Below are 27,133 nucleotides of genomic sequence, written 5' to 3'. Positions count from 1 at the left end.
TAATCTGCACTCATATCTTTGTGTTGTTTCTCTGGGTTTCATTCCTGCCTCATACAGCAGTGATCCGTCTCCATCTAGTGGCAGAAACAAAAAACTCTGAGTCTCGTCTTCTCAGATTGAACCACTCCGTCTTTATTTTGGCTAAATCCAGAGACCAGTTTCCTGCAAACACACCTGCTCAGTGAAACCTGCTCAACATGTCAGAAGCAGTCCAGGTTTAGCTGGATTACAGCGATCAAATCAGTTTCACAGACAAAGACTTTAAACAGAGCTTGTCATTTAAAGGTAATGTGAGAGTATACAGGTCAGGTCTGACAGAGGGTAAACATCTCAACCCCACACTTTATTGCTTTTATGCCAGGTTCAGGGTTTTGCAAAGCCATGGATCAACCTCACGAAGAGCAGCTTTCAGAAGTGAAACAGCCTCAGGTCCCTTTCTATGAACCCAGTCGATGAGGTGCCGTGCTTTATCTGCTCCAATCTGTGCTCTGATGACGTTCATCTCTTCTCCACTGATAACTCTCTGGTCATAGAGTCTGTCCAGGAGCTGACTGACAGTAACGTCCGACAGTCTCTGACTCAACTGTGTCCGAACTGATAACAGCCAATCCTCTGGTTGGACTCTCTGCTCTGTGTCCCTTTTTGGATCTGGAAGAAAATGGAGAAAAACACGTTTAATCTCAAACTAGCATGTCTACAGCAGCATTGTTCTGCTTTGGTTTGCTGCAGCATCCAGATGAGCTCTGTCCTGTTCCCTGTTCTTCTTTTACCACAGCATTAAACACAAATCCTGTTCTTTAGCTTCATGATAGCTCCCCCTACATTTGTGTCCATCTACATATGAGGACCACATGTGGAGTAAACAGTGAAGTCACTGCTGTCATGGCAGAGTGGGCGGAGCCACAGACTGAACAGCAGCTCACATAGAGGTCAGTTTATGACAGGAACACGCCCTCCTGCTGCTGTCAATCAAACTAACAGGGACACGCCCCTCCAGTCAACTGAGATGAAAAGTTTTGTCTGTTTTAATGGTGTTTCCACATGGACAGTTTTCTTATAACATCAGTGTTCTTCATCCGTATTCTCCCCAGACTTTGTCAGATCTCATTTGTCGGTTGCAGAAGGAAACTTTGTATTCATGGTTTGTGTTATGACTGTGGATTTTCTGGTCCTATTGTTGCTTATGACAGATGTCAACATGTTAACGAATCATTCTAACATCTATGTATTCTCCTTGGTATCTCTGTAACATCCAACTTTTAATTTTCACCTGACTTACCTGCAGGTTCTTCGATGCTTCCGATCATTTTCTTCACCAGCTGAGTTTTATCCATCTTCATTAAAACCTTCTTGGTGACTTTAATGGCGTTTGTAGTTCCATAGATCTGGACCATTTCACTCACAGTGGTGAACCTGTTTGCCTTCTCCAAGTGAGACTGTGGGATTGATTTGAAGTCTCCTAGGACTCCTTCCTGGTTCAAGAACCATTTGAAGTTTCCAAAGTCTTCATCTCCCAACTCTTTCAAAGTCTTCAGAAGGACTTCTTGAGGTGTCGTCATCTTTCACCCTGTAAAGATCCAACAGAAATGACAAAAAAAATCACTGCTGTGAAAACAGCTTCACAGTTTACGATTCACCACCAGTCTGCATGACTGAAGCAGCTGTTACAGATATTTTTATTAGCAGTGAAATTAGTTCATTTTTCGCTTCACAATCAATGGAAACATTGAAGTGCTGCAAAGTCCACACCAGAACCATTGTCTCTTTTTCAATGACTCAGTAGTTTAGTACATGTTTATTAATCTTTGAAAAGAAACTCACAGGACAATCCACACCTATGTCATTCTACTGCAAAACAACACCACCTCAGCATCCACTTGGTTAGCATCTATCTGCAGTTTGAATGGCTGATCAAGGTGTGCTGTATAACACTGGAGCTAAAAACAACAGAGCTTTTACTCCTTGAAATGCCTCCTGACATTGTGGAGTCCAGATAAACTCAGTTCTCTCCTTTAACAGGTCTGTCAGCAGGGAGACTAACAATGCAAAGGAACAGCAAAACCAAAAATTCCCAAGAGACGTCTCAGCTCCTTTTAGGTTTCTGGTTGGGAAAACTGCTGCACAGCTGAGATCTTGGCTCTGGGTGGACTTGGTCTTGGCCCACCATCTTACCAACGTATGTTACAGTGGCCTTTAAATAATCACATTTTGTCAAGTTGATAGTTACTGAGCATAGTTACAGCATAGTTACAGACCAGCTATCAAACAGAATGCAGTTGACAAACACCTCCACTGGTAGAAAACTCTGCTCATGGAAAACAGATGATGTAGAATAAATGACTTGGTGTTAGATTGGATAAATCTAACATGAGAACACCTTAAAGCAGCATTTCTGTCAAAGTCATTTTTGGTCATACACCTGTCTGAGAGAAGCAAGCAGCATCTACCATAGTCTGCATGTGAGGCGTTCAGGGAACATGAGGAAATTGTAGAGTCTGTCGAGACGTAAATGTTCCACAAATGAAACGTTCAATCTGTGGTCAGTTTAAAGGAGCATTACCAGACAACTTCCAGGAAAAGACTGGTGACAAAATGTATTTATTTTCTCATGAAATATTTTATATATCAAGACACTGTCAATCTTTACATCAATGCAAACTGACATTTAATGTAATTAAATTCCTAAAAGTGAATGAATATTTGGTTGTTATCATCAGGACAGATGTTGGTTTAATAAATCTAACTTAGTGAAAGTAGAAAATAATATTAATGGAGGATATTTTCATGGCAAATGTTAGACGAAGTCCTTCAGAAACTAAAGCTCCAAATGGTTCTGCTGCTCCTCAGGATTTTCCTCTTTAGTTCTCTGTTTCATGGTTTCTAGTTTTTCCTCTATTTCAAGCCTCAGTCGCTGCAGCTCCAACTGCTGTTTAACTAGAACTGCAATAACTCCCTCTGCTGTCCACAAGTTAAATTACCGTCTAAGTCTCTCACTGACTCCTGGACGACTAACAGGCTGCTTCCAAAGCTCACCAGCCTCAATCAGGTCCAGCTTCAACTAACCTTTACACTCACTTCAGGCTTCCTATCAGCAGTTTCTATCCCATAATGCTCTGTATTTGTAGAAGCTGCTCTTTGGTGCACTGATCCAGAGAGACTCTGAAGGAGTCTGAAAGAAGCTCTTCACATCTGAAGACATGCTCTGAATGATCAACCAGAATAGTTCAGAACAAAAACCACACCAGAGGGATGAACTTTCAACAAAGCCGGGATTTTTTTGTAGACGTCGGCTTGACAAAATGTAAAACTTCAGTCAGAGTTAACAAACCAGTGATGGAGAAATAGCCCACATAGTGTCACTACTGTTACATGTCACCAGACTCATTCTTTGATGCTGTCTGCCATACCCCTCTTACCTCCTGTTATCACACCTTTCTGCCATACCCCCTGTCTTACCTCCTGTTACCCAATTGTCCTTTTGTTCTGTTGTTTTACATTTATTTACAACCCCCTCCCAATCCTTTTATCCATCCTCTGAGATGTCCCTTTTGTCTTATCCTCTGTATTTGCATACAGCCCCTCCCTACCCTTTGATCCATCTGACATTCCTATAAAATGTATGTCCTGAAAATGCTCTGGGTCGGCTTACCTTCACAGGCTCATGCTCTGTGTTGGTAAGCCCACCGTATGCCGGAATACCAATAAACACCCCACTACAGCAAACTTTGCAGAACCAAGAGTGAAATTTCCTCAACAGTATGGTGCCGTGACCCGGATGGCAATATACTTCAGAGGAGACTCTTTTCCCAGACCAAGGACACACCAGTGGCTCATCATTCCAAATTGTACTGAGGTAAGGGATCCTTTTGAAAACCCAATTATTGTCACTGTGCGTTGTTGGAGGTCTGTGGAACTGTAGTCCCAAAGAAGTTGACGCCATCCATATTTTGAAGTAAGTTTGCTGTAAGTGGTTGTGAAAATGGGGAGGTTAAACATTTGTTAGTTTCTTTGTTTGTTTGTGTTTTTTGTTTTTAAGGAAAAGAGAAGAATAGGCCTTAAATAGAAGAATAAGAGTAGGCCAGTGCAGGACCAGGTAGAAGTAGGGATAAGATTCGCTCTCCCAGGGATGACTAGCTCTCCCAATACTTAGAATTACTGTTAGTCTTGTAAGGATATGACTCGCTCTCCTTACACCAAAGGGAATAGCTTGTATATTCTAAGTAGGATGTTGATTGAAGGAAGTAGGAAAGTGGATGAAGGGCAAAAAGTACGTGTGTGTTTATGGTTTCTTAGAAGGGATTTTGTGTTTAGAGGGAACGTGGAAGTGAGTTTAGCAGAGGGGTTGAGGAAGTGTTTACTGGTCCTGTGATGAATATGGACAAGAATTATGGTTTTGTGGACTTAAGTAGAATTGATAAGTAGAATTGTGGACCAAAGAGTTAAAGGAACAGAGAACGGCCAAAGAGAAAATAAGAGTGGGCCTGTGAATTAAAAGAGTAAGCCAGTGTAGGACCAGATGAGAAATAGGGATTTGATTTGCTCTCCCAGGGATGACTAGCTCTCCCAGTACTAGAAATTACGTGTGTGTTCCTGTTAGGATTTGACTAGCTCTCCTCACACCAAGGAATGACTTGTATTTCTTAGTAGGATGTTGACTGAAGGAAATGTGAAAGTGAATTGTGTGGATAAAGTAAGTGTGTTTGAAAGAATTTAGGAAGGGATTTTACAAAGTGAACATGAGAGATCTTTTGCAGAATGGCAGCGAATGGATTTACTGGTCCTATAAGTACATGCATGAAAATTAGAAAAGTTATTTTAAAAAAAAAAATTAAAAATGTAAAGGAATTTAAAAAAAACAAACAAACAAACTGAAAATGAAAATGAAAGAAAGAAAAGAAGTAAGCAACATGAAACAAAATGGTGGAGAAAAGACAGAAAAGTTGTCATAATGCTAAAGGATGAAAGAACTAAAAAAGAAGAAAAATCTCTACTGCTAAATAAATAGAATAAAAGAAAATAAGAATTAAAACTATTTGTGCACAAAAGAGCAAATATCAAAACACAGACTAAAACTATCACAATTTCAACTACACAACACAATGCAGAGCAAAGACAAGTCTTCTGAAAGAGCTATGGTAATCTGAAATGATTAAAAAAAATACATTTACTTAAATGATCAAATGAATCTTATTTATGGTTTTGCAAGTTTTTCATTATATTGGTGCTTGCCTAATGTTAGATGGGATTTAATATTTTCACTGTTCTGTTAATGAAGACAACATGTAACATGTGAATTCAGATGGTAATGTTTGTCTGAGTATCTCACTACACAGGTGGACCAAAGCTGAGGACAAAGTGGCAGAGGAGCCTTCAGAGGAGGGCTGAGATCTCACACCACAGACAAAGCCACACTTAACCCTTCTTAAACAAAGGCTTTGAGAACTGCACTTAATGTGGTAATCCAAATCAATGGGTAAGAAACTGCCCACGAAAATTTACCAAAACTGAACCAAAACCCTGCCTATGGCACCTCCATTAAACAGTCAGAGGAAAACCAACAATCTCCACAGAACAATCTCTAAAGATGCTAGGACTGCGACCAAATTGAAACAACTATGATTTAAGGTCTACTATTTAAATTGGCAAAGATAAATAAAGAACTGCATTGTTCTATAGAGTGAAAATCTCACTGACCTGAGATCATCAAAGGAAACTAGAAGCTGTGGGGGTTGGAGGCATTTCCATGTGCTAACTTGTCTCTGATCCTTTGTTACCTGTAGGTCCTTTCACTGAGAGCGTGCCCAGTCTCACATCTTCACACTCTTTCTTACCTTTCTGTGTTTAATTGCATGTGCATCTAAATCACATTCTGACCAGACTAACCCAGATTTCATTTTCTACTCTGATGCAGCTTATAGACAAAATGGAGTGCCATAGACAGGGTATGCAATTTGTGTTAATTTCAAAATTATTCAAAGTGCCACCCTGCCACCCTCCAGCTCCACCCAAGTAGCTGAGTTACATGCACTGATGAGAACTTGTCGCCTAGAAGAAGGTAGAACTGTTGCAATCTAGACAAACCTTACAGACATCAAGCATTGACTAACGTTGTTTATTCTACTGAGGTTGCCCTCACACAAGAGAGCACTGATGTAGAAGAGAACAGGTTAGGGACCCCTCCATGTAAATATGTAAATAGTTGGTGTCTGCAATGTCGGCCGCATTGTGGACCCCACATTTTAGACAATGTAGTTTTTAATTTTACTCTTATTTTTGTAAGAATTTTTCACCATGTCATATATTTGTTCTTTATTTGTTTTTTAAAAAAATTGACAAGACAAGCCAAAAAGACAATATAACAAACTGTTTACAGAACTCTGTTGCATCCAGCCTCACTGACAATATCACCAAGATCTGTCCCAACCAGGCAAAAGTTGTCCAGTCTTCTTCCAGTGACAGACTGCAGCACAGTAAACAACTAGAAGAGTGGGACCTCATCAGAGAGTTCCACCAGAAGACATCCTGAACTCCTGCTGGTCTGAACCACACAACATCCTTGTCACCACCAACACAGTGTCACGGTGTGAAAGGACACACCTGACCACAGACGACGTCAAGAGGACAGCTTCCCCACCTCCACCAGAGATCAGCAGGAGGGCTCATCACCACAGGGGTCCTCTTCCTCGTCACCTGTGGAGACCTAGAATGCTGGGTCCACCCTTCAATAGAGCTTTGTCATCAGTGGAGCAGCCCAGGACATCGGAGTCCCAGAAGTAGACGCAGGACACCTACAGAACAACAGGGGAGCAGCACAGGACACCGGAGTCCCAGAAGTAGACGCAGGACACCTACAGCAGACAGAACTACAGGGGAGTAGGACATCAGAGTCCCAGAAGCAGACGTACAACACCTACAGAACAACAGTGGAGCCGCGCAGGACACCGGAGTCCCAGAAGCAGACGTACGACACCTACAGAACAACAGCAGAGCAGTGCAGGACACCGGAGTCCCAGAAGTAGACGCAGGACACCCAGAGCACAGGAGCAATGTGCATGCTGGAGTTCCAGGTTGAGATATCACACACATAAACGAAGTACATCACAGACACCACAAACGTGAGGCTGCAGTACACACTGAGAGGAATGTACTACAGACATCAGCACAAAAGAAGGACGTCCTCTGATGGCTTTACCTGCAACCCCTTGTGACACGTGCCAGTTATTACGATCCCTCAGCTCAGCACATGGACATTGTACCTGTCCCAGTGCAACACAAACTAGACAGCTATTCTGCAAACAAGAAGACACAACTTGTTATAACTGTGACGGCTCTCTTGAGCCCCTCACCCTTAGAAAGGTTCCCAAGACATTTCAGTGCTGCATCAAAGGCACTGGGACCATCCATGCAGGCACATCCAAGTGTGACTCTGTATACCCATTGTCAGAAAGACCAATGGTAAAATCCAAAGATGATGTGCAATCAGACCAACATACCATTGACCACACTAATTCCACTGACCAATATAAACACCTTGCCAAAATAACCAATAGTTGCTCATTCCCTTTGTCAAAAGGATTATACTGGATTTGTGGCATGAAGGCCTATGAATTTTTACCAAAGCCATGGTCTGGTATGTGTGGTCTGGGTCATGTGATACCAGCCATGAGAGTCCTTACACTGCCAGATGAGGTCATCATTGTTAAGAGAGATCTATCTACACACTCACACAAACACAATGGACAAGATTCTTTGGTGCACTCATTTCAACCTATGGAGTGATGTCATCTCTTGACCAAATCCGAGATCTTTCTCATGCTGTAGAAGATCTTGCAAACTCCACTGCATCTGGTATGGCCATGTTGTCACAAGAAATGACTGCTGTGAGAATGATGACATTACAAAATCGGGCTGCACTGGATTTCATATTGGCATCACAAGGAGGAACAGGCGCCATCATTGGAGCCGAGTGTTGCACTTTCATTCCTGATCACCATGCCACCATACAGGAAATAAGTCATCACTTGAGCAACATTGCAAGGACATTACACCAAACTGTTTCTACTGGATTATTTGACTGGATTAAGAAGGAAATAGGAATACTGGCTTACACAATTTAGAATTTATATTGCTTGGTTTGATTATTTTATCACTATTAGTGTTGTGATTTTGTTTTAAATGTCTCTGTAAATCACTCACCACCAGAACTACCACTACCATTATGTACTCCACAGAAATTCAGCCTATTTCAACAGTACAAGAAGAGAACCCTGATTATTTGTATAACATGGAAATTGATTAAATACAAACACACACACACTCGCAAAAAAAAAAACAGAAGTGTGGATTGATGGAGAAATAGCCCACATCGTGTCACTACTGTTACATGTCACCAGACTCATTCTTTGATACTGTCTGCCATACCCCTCTTACCTCCTGTTATCACACCTTTCTGCCATACCCCCCGTCTTACCTCCTGTTACCCAATTGTCCTTTTGTTCTGTTGTTTTACATTTATTTACAACCCCCTCCCAATCCTTTTATCCATCCTCTGAGATGTCCCTTTTGTCTTATCCTCTGTATTTGCATACAGCCCCTCCCTACCCTTTGATCCATCTGACATTCCTATAAAATGTATGTCCTGAAAATGCTCTGGGTCGGCTTACCTTCACAGGCTCATGCTCTGTGTTGGTAAGCCCACCGTATGCCGGAATACCAATAAACACCCCACTACAGCAAACTTTGCAGAACCAAGAGTGAAATTTCTTCAACACCAGGAACTAAACACACCTCTCACAAGCAAAATGAACATCATGCACAACCCTGACCTAACTGATTGTCTGAAGGATCAAAAGCAGACACTCAACCAGTTTTCTAACAACCAGTCTGTCTGGAACATGAAGCAAATGAAGGAAACAACCACAGTAGGGTGTGTCTGCAGAGAAAGACGCTGCACACTTCTGCTCAGGCTGCACGTTTAGAGCACTTTTTTTAGACTGCTAGATCACTGAAGTGCACAATTTAGGGTTTTAAATGATGATTTCAGTCAAAATATAATGAGAATCTAAAATGTTTATTCAAGGAGTGTTTCACTTTCATTTTGGCCCCAATAAGTTTGTCTATTTTTTTGGTAATTATAACCTGTGGTTCTGAAAACAGACTGTAAGTCAGAAGAAATCACATATTTACTAAAATTTTACATTAAAGTGCACTTATTACACTTAAAATATGATGTTCTGAAGGAAAAGGGATAAATAGACCACACCTGAAAGCAGCCGTCAATTTGATAGTAGGCTAATTTGTTAGCCTGTAAATATTATCTTTGAAAAGATAATTGGAGAAAGTTGCACCAAGTTCCAGTGACTGAAAGGTACTTGCGTGCCCTGATGATGATGATGATGATGCTGCCTTGGTGGATGGTCCGGTCGGCCTTGGTTGATGTGGGTCGAAACAACGGTGGACAGAGTGGAGCCTCAGAGTGATGGATAGCAAGTCGACTTCAAAATTCACGAGAACTCACAAAATTCAAGAGGACTCAAAAGAACTCAGAGTGGTGCTATCAAGAGAACTCAAAATGGTGCTTTCAGATGTGGTCTTTTAAAGGGGTGCCTTTGCATATCATTAACTCAGCAGGGGTCTGGTACATCCCCTGTCAGGGAAGGCTGAGGTCCAGATGTCCCACAGAGTTACATTTTCAGGAAATTTCTGTAACTTTCCAAAATATTGAAATTTGTTGAACATGGTTTATCTAGGAGCATTACTGATAGATAGCTGATTAAAATGGTACCAAACATGCTCATATGTGATCGGCAGACAGGTTAAAAATTATGACATTGATATTAAATCAGGAGGAATAAATATTAAAGGTAAGACAAGAGGTAGATTAATCACAAAGTCATTGAAAAGTTCACTTGTTTGGTGAAATGGATGTGCATAAAAGGAGTTTTGTCCAGAATTGGGAGATGATTGTCTTTGTTAGCTTTGAGGTGAGTCCAGAGTTCTTTTGTTTGTAAATGGAATGTCTTTGAAGTTTTCCTCCAGGTTTCTGAGCTTTCCCTCTTCTGTGATTCAGGAATCAGTCAGAATTTTATTGCCCTCAATTTGGTTTCTTTGAAGGCTTGGTGGTACTTGGGTGTTTTGAGCCAGTCTCTTGCTAAGACAGGTCCAATACACATCCTGGAGGTCTGGATTGGGGGGGAATCCTTTAAAGTCAGCTCTTGGCCTCGCTTCCTGCTGACTTGATGCTTTGCGCCCCCATGCCAGACATGTCCCACATCTGGCATGGTGTCCTGGTGTCCCTCTTGCTTCGCTGATCAAAAGGAGAGCCTCATCTCCACTGTGGCTGTGAAGGTGTTAAATCTGTTCTTGTCATGTTCCACTGTTGATAATGATGATTGGTCGATCCTACAATAAACACTGGGGGCTACAGCTTGGGATGTCTGGCTCTGATGACGCCACTGAGTCCAAACAACAAAGTGAGTCTCACTAAACAGCACATTTCAGTCACCAGTTTGGTGTTGAGGATAAAACAGGATCAGATGAAATGTCCAGTCCTCAGTCTGATGGGATGTCTGTGTCCTCTGGAAGAAAACTTCTCTCTGTCTGCAGACTTAGTTTAAAGACTCTGAGGCCGTTTCTCTACATGTGTACTTGTCTGTATTTGAGTTCTGCTGTTCTTATAAAACGTCATCAGTCAGAGAGCAAGTACTGATCCAGTTCTAAGCAGCATCTGATCAAGAACAGATGAAATACCTGGATGTGTTCTGGCTCCGCCCACATTATGGAGGATCATCAGACCAGACTTTTGTGGACTTGGAGCCAAATATCCCAGAATGCATTTAGACCAGCAGCAAAGACCGAGGAGAAAACTTTCAGAGGAAACACAAGATTTTTTGGGAATAATATTGTTACTTTTGACACAAAATGTAGTTTGAAGATCATTTGAGGTGAGAAAATAGTTCTAAAGACGTCAAATCTGTGGTCAGTTTATCAAGATAAAATATGATTAAAAACGTACTCCAATGGTTTCAGAGATGTGAGCGTTCAGTTTTTAATCTGCTGCTCTGAGGTTCTATAGCGGTTAAACAGGAGTATTAGTATTTTTATCTAACAGTCACACTTTAACCTCACAGTGTATTTTTATAATGTGCAGAGAAAAGTCGTTTAGAAAGTCCAGCCATTCTCTATACACCACTTTATCCTCAGTAGGGTCGAGGGGGTGCTGGAGCCTATCCCAGCTGACGAAGGCAGGGGACACCCTGGACAGGTCACCAGTCTGTCACAGGGCTACATATACAGACACACAATCACACTCACATTCACACCTACGGGCAATTTAGAGTTACCAATTAACCTCAGAATATTTTTGTACCGTGGGAGGAAGCCAGAGTACCCGGAGAAAACCCACGCATGCACAGGGAGAACATGCAAACTCCATGCAGAAAGATCCCAGGAAAGCCGGGATGTGAACCAGGGATCTTCTTGCTGCAAGGAGAAAGTGCTAACCACTACTCCACTGTGCAGCCCAATTTAACTACTAGCCTGAAGGAAATCATACATTGGTGGCTGCTACTAATCATTATATTATCCCTCCATTATTAATTGATTACTAATTATTATCACTTCACTACTGACTAATCACTAACAGATCAATATGTTTATGTTTTCCCTAGATTATTAATTCCCTATTAACCACTCACTCCCTTTTGATTGAGCACATTGATATACTTTGACATTAACCATGATGCATTTAGTTTAACACTGACACACACATTACAATGTACGCTTTATAACAGAGTTGTATTGGCCTGTGAAAGGGTGAGAGGGTCACGAGCATTATCCCACACAGTGTGACTCGGGGTAAAACAAAGTAGAAGAGCCAGGTCAGACAGAAGGCAAATGCACACCAGCCTCCACTCAAGACACATCAGCTGACACGCTTAGTACACTTAGAGAAACAAGATGCTCCTCAGAGAAGACTGCACATTATGTTTAAGAACATAAAGCGAACAAACAAAGTGGATAATTATGAAGGTAAATTTGTTTCTTTATTCTTCAATCGAAAAAAAGTTGCTCCAATCGCAAAACATGTTTTCAATCAGAAAAAACTTCACTTCAATCAAAAAAAACGTTTTCAATCAAAGAAAAACTTGTTCAAATGCAAAAAAAATATTTGAGACCCAAAAAATTGCATATAAACAGTTTTTTCTTTGATAGAAAAATTTTTTTTGTTGAAAATACATTTTTTGATTGAAGTCATATTTTTGGATTTGAGCCATATTATGGGTAGGACATTTGTTTCTTTATTACTCAATGAAAACAAAAGCAGCCCCAACCTCAAAAAATGTTTTCAATAAAAAAAAGGTCACTTCAATAATAATAAAAAAAATTTCAATCAAAGAAAAAAACGTTTTCCCAATAGAAAAAATATTTGAGACTAATAAACAAATGCATTCGAGCACGTTTTTTTTTTTGATTGAATTTTTTTCATTCATTACATGAAAAAATTTCAATCAAAGAAAAAACGTGTTCGAATGCATTTGTTTATTAGTCTCAAATATTTTTTCTATTGGGAAAACATTTTTTTCTTTGAACTTTTTTTATTATTATTGAAGTGACCTTTTTTTTATTGAAAACATTTTTTGAGGTTGGGGCTGCTTTTGTTTTCATTGAGTAATAAAGAAACAAATGTCCTACCCATAATATGGCTCAAATCCCAAAAAAAAAATCTATCAAAGAAAAACGTGTTTATATGCAATTTTTTGGGTTTCAAATGGTTTTTTTGCGTTTGAACAAGTTTTTTCTTTGATTGAAAACGTTTTTTTTGATTGAAGTGAAGTTTTTCTGATTGAAAACATGTTTTGCGATTGGAGCAACTTTTTTTCGATTGAAGAATAAAGAAACAAATTTACCTTCATAGATAATCAAGGACACGCGTCATCAACTCTTGTGAGAACATAATCACATTAAATTCTATACCTTACACAAGTACAATTACCAATCAGTCACAGCTGTAGGGAGGATCTTCCTCCTTCTTACAGTAAGTCAGGAGGGGGAGGCGATTGGGAGGATTGCTTGGCAGGAGAGGCGTATCGAACTATCAACCAACGAGAGAGTGCCAAGTCTGAACCACGGCACTTCTCCATCAGTTTTTGACCAGAGAGATTGTTGCACATTCCATAAATATGCACTGCATTCTGTATCCTTTACTGAGAAGACTCCTGCAGATTAACACCTTTTGTTAACTCTGGTCCTCTAAGCAGAGATGGTCCTTGATCAAGCTACTTATTGCAGAATAAACAGCTTTAACTGAGAGAAGTTGTTTGTTTTCGATCTCAATAAATGAACACGCTCGACAGTTCAAAAAATGAAATGAATTGTTGAAGACAAAATTTAATCTTCCTCTAATTCAACCTGCTTGATCAGACGCTGCTTATGCTCAAAAAGGTTTCGGTTTAATTACCTGACAGGCTGAGGAAGAACTCACCTGTGTTCAGGTTCTGAATAAAGCAGCTGACATGAAATATTCTCTCATTAATCCGTGATGATGTTCAGTGTGTACAGAAGTAGCTTCTGGTGATCACATTAAAATGTAGTGATGTTTGTGGAGCTGTCAGACAAACAAAAGCTCTGTATGTAGAATGTAGATTCATGTATTTAATGAAACTGTAAACCATCCATCCATGTTTATGAGGTGTATTCAGATAAAACACGTGCTCCTATAAAACAGTCCTGCATTATGTGGTGTCCTCATAAAGGTTTCATATTTTTTCAGTGATCAATTTATGAAAGTTTTAGTGGATCCACTGATAGAACTGAGAACGAGATTCAGGTTCAGTTCAACTGCATCACAAACTACAGCTGTCAATAGATCAACGCCTCTAAAACAGTAAAGATTTCTGATGATCTTATAAACCTGAACATATCTGAATACACATGAACTGTTTTTGTATTAAAACTTGAACATACTTGTTACTGACAAACATCCTGAGCCTCATGTTTGTGCTTGTTGGTGATGAAGGCAACAGTTTGCGTCTGCAGAGCCGGAGGCAACGAGAGGGCCGCACCTTTAGAGCATTTTTATAGACAGCTACCACAACAGATGATCACTGAAGTGCACAACTTAAGGTTTTAAAGGATGATTTCACTCAAAATATATTTGGAATTTAAAATGTTTATTCAGTGAATATTCCACTTTCATTTTGGCCCCAATAAGTTTGTCTAAAGAGCCAGAGGATGTACTTTAAAGACCACACAAAGTACTACGGTCACAGATTTAGTAGTGGACCCGAGCAGAGAACCACGCTACCGAGGCCAAGGTGGAATGAAAAAGGATGTTTATTGACATGAGGGGAGGTGATGATGGTGGGTGCAGAGCCGGGGTGCATTCTGGAGGGAGCGTGGAGTGGGTCCGGGTGGGAAACGCTCAAGCCACGGATCGGCGGCCATCGTAGGCGGCGGATGGTAGGGGGATCCCTGGCGGCTGGAGAAGGCAGAGGACGAAGAGCCGGGGAGGAGGAGGGTCGTCGGAGGGAATGGGGAACCAAGCGCTGAAGATCCGGAGCAGTGTAGACCTCGAACCAGGCCGGGTGACGGAAGACGAATCCGGGGGGCACCAGGAGAGGGAGGGGGCCAGGAGGGGGTCCGAAGGGGACACGATCCAAGGAGGGTTTTCCGGTGGGGCACGGCAGACGGAGGTCCGGACAGCTGGTTCTGGGTGAGGCAGAAAAGAGAACACGGTTAAGTGCTGTTCAGGCACAAGCAAAAAAACATACGAGGCCACAGAGCGACTGACTGAACACATGGAGTACAACAATCTGGCAGGGTGTGGAGGGATGAGCCGGTCTTTATTGTGGTTGGTGTAATCAGTGGGATGAGTTCCAGCTGTCCAGACTCCGTGAAGCGGCTGATTGCCTGAGTGGAGGCGGCCGTGGCTTTGCTGGGGAGAGAGAGAGAGAGAGAGAGTTCGATGAGCCCAAAGTCCCAATTACTGAACTGAAAACTGATTAAAACGAAGCAGCTGACAGTAAAACTGTCTGTGGAAGAATACCCACTGATAAATACCCACAAAATAAAGCAAAGTGGGCGGTGAGGCTGAGGGAGGAAGATGATCTGAGAGTCTGGCTGGGTGTTTATTCATCATCAGTGAGGTATGGAGGGGTGAGGTTATGGAGGACCTTGAAAGTTAGGAGAATGGTTTTATAGAATGTGGAGCATAGTAAAGGTTTCTCAATGAAGATGAACAACTGATGGATATTTAATCACATAAACCACATTATTATGGTAACATATCCATAGCTAGTGTTTGTATCAAATATGTTTATGTCTATAAAATATACTGGATATAAATAAAGAATGTCTGCATAGATAAATATGAGCTTCATCTGCATTTTTACATCATATTGATGTTTAAATGTGTTTCTAGAGCTTCTTCTGCAGAGTCAGTGGTGGTTCTATACGGGGGCCTGTAGGGGCCGGTCCCCTGTCCAGGTCCCTGCTGACTGAATCATAAACTCATCACTTTTTAACGATGATAAAACGCTGCAACTGAAACTAATGTGGCTCTACTCTGCGCTGATGAATCAGAGCGACGGACCCAAACTGTAGCAGCTCTGCTCCTGTCTGCCTCCTGGACTGATGGTTCAGGCTGCTACAAATTCAGGAGAAAGGAGGAGCTGGTTCTGTTGTTGCAAGAGACACAGACAAGGAAGCAAAATGATTTCACCTCGTGAAGGGATTTGCTGCAAACATGACCGTGTTCCTGTTGTTCCCCACTCAGAAAATGAAACCAAGTTTGTAAATGTCTGCTCTCATGTTCAGAGTTGCTCAGCAAACTCATCACAGCAAATATGGATCAAATATCATGATGATGTGATGATGTTAACCAGGAACCTCAGCCTAAGCTGTTGTATTCTGAGTAAAGTAATGAACACCATCCCCCCCGTGGTAAGTAATAATAACAATAGTAGTAATAATCATAATAAATTTACATAGAAAGCGCTTTCAGTCAAAGAGCTGTACAAAGAGATAAAAACAATAAAAACAGATATCGTTAAGCGTGTAAGTATGGATGGTTAACGTTACCTGCTAAAGGAGATGAATGCCTCTATGGTTTCCTCTTATTGTAGGCCAGAAAGCGTCTTTTTTCTTTACTCCAAATAAAGTGAAAGCAGTGAGGTCAGGTCAAGGTGTTGAGAGCTGAGGAGCAGGAGGAGGACAGAGAGGAGGCAATAAAGTCACAGAGACCATCTTCCAGAGGATTCAGTTCAATCCAGTTTTATTTATATAGCACCAATTACAGGTCAGATTGTCTTCAGACGCTTTACAGAAGACATACACCTGAAGGATGAGGAAAACATGCAGGAACAGAGAGAGGAACAAGCAGAGGGACAGCAAGACGATCAATGTGGATCAAATACTGCACCATCAGCTTTGTCATGGAGAAAATGTGTTTATATTTGAAATGTGTAAATCAGTGTCATTACAATTTGTAGCACTGTGTGTCCATAAAATGTTGCTTTCTGCTGGAAACGCTTTTTTGTGGCATTGATATATCAGTGTTGTGTTAAAATAAATGCATGTCCTGCATTTATTCTTTACATCTGAAGCAGTGGCAGCTGGTGAAAAAAAATCTTGGTGGGGCTGGTGTGCCAACAGATTTCCCTGCCTAATCTAGCATAAGCATTCAAATGAACAGTCAGAAAATGACTACAGGTCCACAATAATAATTTAATTTCAGTTTCCAGTTTCATAGAAGAAGTAACAATTTACAGACATATTAGACGTTATGCTATCAATGTGGGTTGAGTTATTTTTGAAGAGAGAATGAAAGAGAACATTTCCTATAAAAATGTAACATACAAAGAACTGAGAACCAACCAACCAACCCACAACTATATTATTATTACATACTGCACACTGAATGTAAAATAAACTTCAAAGACACTCTGTCTCTGCTCCTGTGTGTGTCTGTTCCTGTGTGTCTATTTTTCTGTGTGCATGTGTTTGTCTCTCTCTAGGTTTTATTAATACAAGAATCTTTTCCCTCCTCTTTTCCTCCCGATGTAGGACGGAGTCTGGGAGTCGCACTACAAACCAAAACTATCGCTGGCTCCTCAAGTAGCTCTAGCGATCATAAACGTTCACGCTTTTTACGTAGCAGTTGGGGCGACATTTCCATGGGTGTTAAATTTGGTGACGCCGATAGGCCAATTATCAGTAATTTTCCCCTAGTAACCATAACCTGATTGGCTATTTAGCTGCAGGTCAGGGGCACTTTGCCGAGCGCCCCGTGGGAGAATGACATACTGTAGTTCAGCGGAAATTCGGTTGTCGGTTGGTGTTAATGTTGTTTAAATGATTTAAATACATGTAGGCACACACATACTATTAAGTAAAACTGAAGCTGATTTTAAAAAACAATAATAATAATTTAAAAAAAATCCCCTCCACAGCTGGTGGGGCGGAGCCCCAGCGCCCCCTATGGGCCAGCCGCCACTGATCTGAAGACAAGCTCTCATTGATCAACCAGAATAGTTCAGAACAAAAACCAGGTTCTTCAGGCCAGATAAATGATTTCTAGAAGTACTTCCGGTGAAGAGATTCCAAATATAAAGTAGCTGTAGTTCAGCAGAGTAACCATGACAGGGTTCATTTGAACACTGGAGACTAAATAGTCGCTGCAGAGTCTCAATAAGTTGGTTGCTGTATATGTACAAATTAAGAATAAAAAAAATCAGCATAAAAATAATAAACAGCTGGAAAATGGGAGCTTATGGCTATTTTACTGCAAAATAGAAAAAGCTAAGAAAATATTGTGACAACTATCAACTCTAACATGTGTGAAGACGAACTATTTAAATTAATCTTTTCTTGTACTGAATCCATAAAAAATAAAAATGTAAAAAGTATTAAAGTTTGACTCATGTGAGCAGCAGAACCTTGATGGAACAGCATGTTGTCGTCTGCATACAGATGTTGTCCAACGCAGTTCTAAGCTCCAATTCATGTCTAGAAGCTGTGCTCCATAGAAGATGCTCCATGAAAACATCACAACACTCATAGAAAGAAGAGAGAACCAGCACAGGAAGAAACATCATCTCTTGGATGACTTCATTTCAAACGGGAGCTAAAAATCCTCAACATGTTTCCAGTTTTCTGATGGTTTCTTCCAGTTCTAGGAACGTACCAAACAGTTTAGTCCTGAATGGACTGTTGTTGCTTCATTCCTCTGAGGTGTTATCAGAGAGTCATTTTACTCTACCTCCACTGGAACATGCAAACCAGAAGAAATACAGTTACAGTACAGCAGGAGAAAAACATCACTTCAGCCTCTTCACAACACTGACAGTTGTAGTCTCTGTTTGGTCCCAATAAAGAATCACTTTTAGACAATCAATGACATGATATCAGACACAAATATGAGCTCCACTAACTAATGATTTCAAACATACGAGGTGAAGTCTTAGAAAACACTGCTGGCTGCTCTTTGCCTCCAGATAAAGTGTCGTCTTATTGATTGTAAAAAACAAAGAGAATCTAATGTGGTCAAAATCAAAGCTTGTTTCCACTAAAGTCTCTCCATCACACACTACTGATGACCAGAATGAACTCCATGTTTTCATCTCATCAAGAGGAGAAACGGCTTTTTAATGACGACATCCAACAGTTCCTCCTTGATGATCACATGACCTCCTGACTGCTTCACCACATTTCAAACTGCTTGTGCTTCTTAAAGGGTCTTTTGTCCACGATGTCGTTGCTGAAGAGTCTGAAAAACACCAAAGCAGAGAGCAGACGTCATCATTCAGGAAGAACAGCATCAGTTCAGCTCATCTATCCACTGGTTTCTCTGTGATCCTCTGAGATGAATGTTTGCTCACCGCACAGTGTGGATGGAGGAGTGGATGGAGATCAGCTGGAGGAGAACATCTGTGGAGGCATCTGTGATCTGATTGAAGCTCAGATTGCAACACAAACACAACAGGAGACTCTCATTGATCCTCCATCTGATAACATGTTGACAGAAGGTCAGAGAAGCACATCAGTCCATCAAAAGGATCAAACAGAAAAGTAGAGTCAGTTTTTATGGGACAACTTCCTGTAAACAGCCTCATTTTCCTCTACAATAAGTTTGTTCCCATCATCTTCTCTAAATCCATCATCAGCTGCCAGTGAAGGTGTGTTTGGGTTCATCTAGAACTCTGTGAATCTGGAATATTCTTTTGTTCAAGTCCTGGATCTGAACCCTCTGAACCTTAAACCTGCTGCTGGGATTAACAGGAGTGGCGTCTTTAGAAAATGGACAAAATGACTCCATTTATCAGAGCCACAAACTGTAAAAAAACAAAACAAAAAGAACTCTGTAACTCGTGTTGTGTGGTTCTGTCCAGAAATGAACCAAATCTGGACTGAAAATCACACACACATGTCTAATGAGAAAATTCACTAAAAAAGAACAGTTTCTGTAGGAGACCAAAAATATGGTGTCCTCAGTGCAACAGAGAAACCTCGACTGACTCAGCTGAGACCAACAGTCAGGAGAGAAAAATTCAGGGTTTTCAGGTGAACTGCAGGCAGTGTTTCCACAGAGAGACTGAGAGGAAAATCAAATAAAAGCAGCATGGCTCAGAAACAGAACAGAGGAGCAGGTTGTTGGAGATCCATTCAGCATGGTGAAACATCTTTCTCCAGCTGATGAGCAGAGTAGAGAGGAAATGTCTGGAGAGGCTGGAAAGATGGAAAAAGTTCAACATCTACAGCGTGTGAAGCCTCCATTTAGTCCCAGAGTTGTTAACATCTGCTGACACTGAGAAAAATATAGGACATGTTCCAAGTTTTGAAATATTTTAGAAGATAATCAAAGAATTTCTTGTTCTTTTTCATAATGAATGAAATGTGAAGTTTGTCCTCCTGACAGAAGACATTTCTGATTCTCTCTCCTTCTTCGTGTTGTTGTGTTTCCACTGAGCTGCAGGACTTTAGACTGCAGGGAAAAATGAAGCACAGTGAGCAAAAATAAGACAAGAACAAAAAGCAGAAACTGCAGTCAGGAGGTAAAGAACCGGTCTGAGACTTACTCCAGGACCTGGACTTTGTGTGATGTGTGATGAGGGGCAGCAGCAGCTGGTCATTGAGCTGACAGTGACTGAGGTCCAGCTCAGTCAGTCCTTCACAGGAGTCCAGCATCTGGACCAGACCTCCACAGACCCTCTGGTCCAGTGTGCTGTGACTGAGGTCCAGATCTCCACCCAGAGCTCCACACAGAGACTCAGACAGGAAGCAGGGACAGCAGCTGGAGGAGGACACTTTTACTGACTCTGAACAGGACAAACAGAGCAAAGACTAACTCAGGGGTCGGCAACCTTTAACACTCAAAGAGCCATTTCAACCCGTTTCTCACAGAAAACACCTTTTGGCATTTAAAATGAAGACAACACTGCATATATCGCTTTTTTACCTCTATGCCCTTGTTAATCAGTTGTGATTAATTAATTACAAAGCCTCTAATTAGATAGATTCATTTTTTAAATTGTGTCCTACCACTAATATTTATCTTACCTGGTTAATGTCATTTTTGCTCCTGGACCTCATATGTTACGTAATGTTAGCTGGAAATCAATAATTTGTGAATGTCTATTTAACTTGTAAAATCTATTTATCTTAAGCTAATAACTTTTCTCCAGTAAGTCGCTGCCCTGTTTTCCAAGACGACACTCCTCTGACTCTCTGACCTGCTGCCTGGATGCTGGACGTGACATCGAGCCGTGTTCTCGCGAGTAACGTGGTATTAACCTGACATATCAAAGAGTAGATACTGAGCAAGACAGTATCCGTAGTTTACCTTAGTACTCACGAGTACCCGACACAATGCAGGACTCTGCTGTGAAGGTGGAGACGTGCGGTGGTGGTGTATTTGTGACAATAAAAAAAGAAAGAAAATTGAAGGAGCGACGGCGAGGATTTAGGAATGGTGGCCCGCCGCTGCTGAATGAATGTAGAGCAAACACTGGGAGCCGAAGATCAACAGGACTCCAAATGAATACCTGCAGGCCGGCGAGTGTCGGAGATTGACGGCTGGGACGCATATTTTGACAGACAAAAAAATTAAGAGGTTATATTTTGATGTTACAAGATCATCATAATCTTCAAATTTAGAATTAAATTTTAAAAATTAACAATCTAAAATGAAATAAATTTTAATTAAACAGCCTGCTGATTATTTATTTTCCAAAGTTACAGGGAGCCACAACAGAGGGATGAAAGAGCCGCGGGTTGGCGACCGCTGGACTAACCTGACAAATCATGTAATTCTTGTGTGTCATCTCATTGCATGAATACGACCGTGTGAAATGTGAGAAAGGTCAAGTTTCCGTAGCTACAAGTTGGCTTTGACTAACAACTGAAACTGGAAGACTGATGAGGACTGCAGATGTGAACTGAGGTGTAATTTGTGAATTAACTTCTCCACTTGGACTGATTGTGGTTTTTGCTGCAGTGCTTGTAAAGTTCAAATGGAAAATCAGCCACTCACCAGGAGAATCCTCCTCTGCTTGATGAAGTAAAACTTGTAAAACGGTGGATTTCTGCCCTCTGGTGGCCAAAGCATGAAACTAGAACATCAAGTTGATCAAAAGTCACACAATTTATTGACATTCAGCACTTCTGGTCAAGTGATTCCAAATACAATGGAAATGATTATAGTTGAGATTTTCACACGAGATAAAACTGAATAAGTTGGCTGAAATGAACGAAAGAAAAGAATCAATGAATACGTTGAATAAACTATGCACAATAAATTCATGAATAAACAAATAAAAACACAAGAACAATAATAAATGGAACAGTTTGTGGACTGTGAGGATCTGGTGTTTACCCTGTCAACATTTTAGCAGAAAAACAAATTAAAATAAAGTCATGACAACAATCCACTCGAACAAGTGGGCAGATAGACTTTATTTAAAAGCACAAAGGCCTTAATTTTAATTTACAAGATGACTCAGGATTATGTTTCATGATTATGATTGTAAAAATGTTAGACTGAATCATTACCAAAGATGAGGTCATGATAAACTAAAAGATAACGCTGGAACATCCCCAGAAACAGATGAAGGACTGAAAACCTGGAACTGAGGCTCCAAGTGGGCAGATATCAGTCAGAGGGTAAAAATGTGGATTTTCAGCTCAGAATCAGAGTCTGTGTTCATGAACCAGCCTCTGTTTGCTGCATGGAGCTGAAATGACAGTAAATCTCAGACTTCATCTGACTCTGACTGACTTGGAGTCTGACTTTGGTGGAAATAGAAAGTTAACTGAAATATAATCCTGCACTGACACAAACATCCTGAAACTTACTGCACACTCTGCAACCTGACATCAACCTCCAACGTTTCATGTCAACATTAACTGCAGTTCTCCATCATTCACAGTGTGGAGCTGCAACACTAAACTACACAGTGATAACAACACACTTTACACGGGTTCCCAGTCCACCTCCCAGTAACATGGTCCAGTCAGAGTCTCTACACACCAGCTGCTGCTGCTTCAACCTCTGGATCATCAGGACACACTTCATCCTCTCACCACAAACACCATCCTGATCAGCATCACTCCCAGCTGCAAGAGAGAAGAAGAAAGAAGAGAGGAGATCAATGAGTTTGATCAGCAGCTCATCAGGATAAAGAGCAGCAGGACTTCAGTCCTGTTCTGAGCAGCAGCTTTATGTGAACGTGTTGGAATGAACACACTGAGCTCCAAGCTCACATCTGGACACACTGTCAGCATCAGGTGTGTTTCTCTGCACATTTCACTGCAGTCCACAGTGCAAACAAACTCTTCACTCATGGATTTACTGCTCCTCCATTTAAACCACCAGTCTCTGAGTGTCCATCAACATCTCATCTGCTCTGAAAACATCAGCTGACAAACCAACATGGAGGCTGTCAGTCAGCACATCAGGATGGAAGCAGACACAAAGACAAAGATCCAGATGTAAGTGCTGGACCTGAGCAGAGCTTCTGCTCTGTAGAAACACCTCATGGTTCCTACATGTGATGATGCTGCTGTGAAATAAGAGCTGCTGGTTTGCAGGCTTCAGTCTCACTGATCTCAGAGCTGTGACAAACATCAGACTGATCAGCTGATCACTGTTGAAATGAGACAACAAACAGTGAGATCAGATCTGATGGACACTCTGATGAAGGAGGACCACTGTCTCTGCACATCTGGAAGGCTGACAGCTGGAATCAGCTTTATTTCCTCAACACATCAACACCACAACAACAGTCGGCTTCACATCCACTCAAACACACCATGACAGCAAGCTTGTGGCTCCTCTGATTGGCTGTGTTACGACCCGGCTCGACAGGCTGTAAACGATGAAGTGAACACAACCAGGGAGAACGTTTAAAGCCCAAAGTCAGAGCATTTATTCAAGTGTACAAGCGTAGGCCAAATCACAAATTGTCTGTATGAAAATTGTAAATGTATTGTGAACTGTGGGTGCATGTGGTGAGTGTCGTCAGTAAGATTTCAGGTGTAGCAGAATAAAGTGTTGTATGCATGAGGGTGCAAAATCAAACAGGTGACAGGGACAGCCGCAGAGTCAGTGTACGGTGAGAGAGAGAACCCCGAGGCAGCCCCAGCGCCAGACAGCCCAACTCTCCCTCTACAGCTCAACAGCGGAAGCCAGCTTTTATCCTCGAGAACCGGAAGTCAAACTGGACCCTTAACCGTCCTCGGTCGCCTCCTGCTGTCAGCTCCTTAAAGAAAAGACAAACATGAGGTCCACCACACTGGCAACAGGATGGGGGCCGTCACAGCTGACTGCTGTCTCTGTGTTTCTGTCTCCATTCTGCTCTCACAGCTTCACTGAGAAGCTGCAGGTTTACAGGAGACACTGGATCTTTGCTTTGATACTGACTGTGTTTAGGAGAAAACTGCTGGAAGCAGCAGAGACTGATGGAACCTTCTACTGACCTCAGAGTCTTCAGGATGCAGTCTGGACTCTCCTTAAGATCTAACAGATGTTTCACTGATGAATGCTCCAGGCTGTTTCCACTCAGGTCCAGATGTTCCAGATGGGAGGGGTTGGACTTCAGAGCTGAGACCAGAGAATCACAGCTGATCTCTGACAAACTGCAGCGCTCCAATCTGAATAAAGAATAAAAGATGTGAGTTGAGGAGACAAAGTTCCTGCTTGAAATCATTCAGAGTTTCATCATGAGTTCAGAGATGAAGAAGCTTCAGAATGTCCAAGTTTAGAAAATGGAAACTCCAAACAGCTGAAGCATACAGGATGCAGCTTCAAACAGTCCAACAGAAGCAGTGAAGAAGAGCTCTCATTAATATTAATGACAACATGCTGCTGCTTCAATAAAGACGGAGTGACTTCAGCTCTGAAACTCTGCAGCTCCACCAGTGGCTCCATCCACACAAACTCATGCTGAGCAACAAACACAAGGAAACACACTCTGACATTTATTTCACTTTCTGCTCAGAGTCACACAAACACACAAGAAGGAAACGTGGACAAAATGAGGCTCCAGACTCTAAAATATCTTCATGTTCTGGAACCATGGAGACGTTTCCATCAGGACTCTACATTCACATGATTTCATTATTGATCCATCTGTCATTGATGGTGGAAAGTGTCCATCACAGTTTTCAGAGGACCAGGTGACGTCTTCAAACTGTTTTCTCAAACACAAACATCTTCACTTTCAAATGACTCAAACCAGAGAAAAGAAGAAAATCAGCAGAAAATGTTCCCATTGTTCCTGATAAATGACTTCAACTGTTCATCAACTTTATCAACTTTTGCTGTCAATTGAGGTAACATGGATTTGAACTACAGATGTCCGAAATTGACTTTGTTGCTGAAAACCGATATGCCAATATTGTCCAACTCTCAATTTCCAATTCCGACATCAAGCGATACCGATATATGTGGACTTGGAAATCCTTCCAAACCACAGACATGTTGTTAGTCAGGCACAGCAAGCTTGTTACTGCAGACACACTTGCAGAGCTTAAAGTGAAAAATAGTCCAAAATCTGAACTTTGTTGCTTTTGGGTGGGGGTCGGGGTACAATCTAGCTAATTAATAAGAAATGGAAATATCTGCATTCAGAACCTCAGAATGCAGATTATAGCAACACTACAAAGATCAGTAGGTGGTGGTAGGTACTCCATCTGACTACAACATGGTGTGAATATATTATTTAGCAACTAATCAGTAAAAGACATGGAAAAAGGACATTGATTCACCTTTTAACAATATGTGCACTATTTATTCTGAAATATGTAAACAGCTACAGTACAAAAAATAAAAATCAATGAAAATATAGTTTGTAAGAGCAAACTATATTTCAGTTCAAAAAATAACAACAAAAACATTAAAATACTCTAAGAATTGGTAACTGAAATAATCAGACACAAATAAGAAAATAGAAAATAAACAAATACACTTTACTACAGACAACTACAGTTCAATTTAAAAAAACATTTACTGTGCTACAAGAACTGGTAAGCTATCTATTTTTATCTATTTCTTCTTTCTTTCTGACATCTTTCACTTCTTCCGTCAGCATTGAGGCAGTGTTCACTTTTCTGGTTGCTAGATGTTGAGTTCCTCTGGTTCATCATCATCAAATAAACAAACAAGCACATGAAGAATTGTGTCCATGTTCTGTCTAGTGGCTTCATCAATATTCAATGAAAACACACTTTTTTTTCAGCTTTTCAGAAATACTTTTCTTCAATGTTGCTGCTATGCCATGTGTATTTATGAAACCAACATGCTGATTTGACACGGACAGTTTAGACAAAGCATTTTTATCTTCAGACAACTTTTTTTTGGATTAGATTTTAGCAGTGATGCGGCTTATAGCCTGAATCCACAGATTTGTTAAAGATTTCTGTATCACTGCGTCACTGTAACCATGACAACAATGGACTCACCTGCAGCTGGATCTCAACGTCTTTCTAAGACCCGCCCCACTCTACTTCCATTGGCTAGTGATTTTAGTTTGGTTGAGAGCAAAAGCTGCGTTCCCCTCATTCCATTGGTAGACGAACTCAACTGGCAATGAGTCCTATCTTTTTTATTTTGAGCCAAACGCCAGAAATCTGTCATGGTTGTTTACATGCTTCAGGACAGAGTTTGATGATGTGATCATTTGCACGCCGGTAAATGTCGGTGAAATCCAGACATTAATTTGTTGGTTTTCGTGATAAGCAAAAAAAACAAAAAAAGCGATAACGATATTGACCAAGAATGCATTTTTACCACAAAATCGGACTGATCATGTCGGTGGGGCGATATTGTTGGACAAAACTAATTTGAACATTTCACTTTCTAAAACATCACATGACTTCATCCAAGAGTTCAACCAGCAGATGTTGAATATTAGTTTCTGCCTCTCAGGATGAAAAACAGCTTCAATTACAGCTGAAACTATCAGTCCACTGTTGGATGAGTCCATGAACAAAACATCAGAAACATTTCCTTCATGGTTTCAGTCATTTATCCAGTAAAACATCAAACTGCTTCTACTTTGTTCACTGTCAACACTTTATGTTTTCTGCCACATTAAACTGAATATTTGTGGTTTTAAAATGTTGCTGGAACAAAACCAGACATTTGAAGACGTCACGTTTAACTCTGACAAACTGGGATCAACATTTTTCAGTTTTTAACATTTGATGAACTAAACTACTGAAATAACTGACAGCTCCATCAATAATAAAAACAACTGTTAGTTGCTGCTGTCAGTTTTAATTGAAGAGAAGAAGATAGAGAACATCAGCCTGATGGCTGCAGTTTAGAGTCACCACAACTTTACATCACATTCATCTCAGCACACCAAGGGCGTCAGTTTGTTTTTAAAAGTGTGTGTGTGTGGGGGGGGGGGGGGACCACAGCACTTTGAAAAAATGTCGAAGAACGGCGGCAAAATGCCACAAACTGTGCTCGAACTCACAACCACCACACCAAAGGTGGAGGCTCAATCTATTAAGCTATCGGTACATGTGGGTAGAGGGGTCTGTGGGCCGCTATTCTCCCGGGCCGAAATTTTGCTCCTGCACGCCTTTGGTCGGAGCTTCCACTTGGCAAGGGCGCAAATTTAGCATCTGC

General features: G+C 41.1%; 2 protein-coding genes across 2 annotated transcripts in view; both read right to left on the bottom strand.

Moving 5' to 3' along the window:
- Window positions 1–27,133, bottom strand: part of LOC127531858 (putative inhibitor of apoptosis) — a 52,103-nt gene continuing 24,970 nt past the window's right edge. The window contains exons 2-3 of the mRNA XM_051942072.1: window positions 1,280–1,567; window positions 1–648 (exon numbers count right to left, since the gene is read on the bottom strand). Of these exons, the coding sequence (XP_051798032.1) occupies window positions 353–648; window positions 1,280–1,559 (576 nt within the window). The 5' untranslated portion in view covers window positions 1,560–1,567 and the 3' untranslated portion in view covers window positions 1–352. The remainder of the gene's footprint in view (window positions 649–1,279; window positions 1,568–27,133) is intronic.
- Window positions 21,843–27,133, bottom strand: part of LOC110972363 (NACHT, LRR and PYD domains-containing protein 14-like) — a 121,406-nt gene continuing 116,115 nt past the window's right edge. Inside the window, exons 9-10 of the mRNA XM_051942067.1 lie at window positions 23,974–24,147; window positions 21,843–22,611 (exon numbers count right to left, since the gene is read on the bottom strand). Of these exons, the coding sequence (XP_051798027.1) occupies window positions 22,602–22,611; window positions 23,974–24,147 (184 nt within the window). The 3' untranslated portion in view covers window positions 21,843–22,601. The remainder of the gene's footprint in view (window positions 22,612–23,973; window positions 24,148–27,133) is intronic.

This window comes from Acanthochromis polyacanthus, chromosome 22 (assembly GCF_021347895.1).
Source record: "Acanthochromis polyacanthus isolate Apoly-LR-REF ecotype Palm Island chromosome 22, KAUST_Apoly_ChrSc, whole genome shotgun sequence".
NCBI lineage: Eukaryota > Metazoa > Chordata > Actinopteri > Pomacentridae > Acanthochromis > Acanthochromis polyacanthus.
This window is presented reverse-complemented; position numbering and strand designations above follow the sequence as displayed.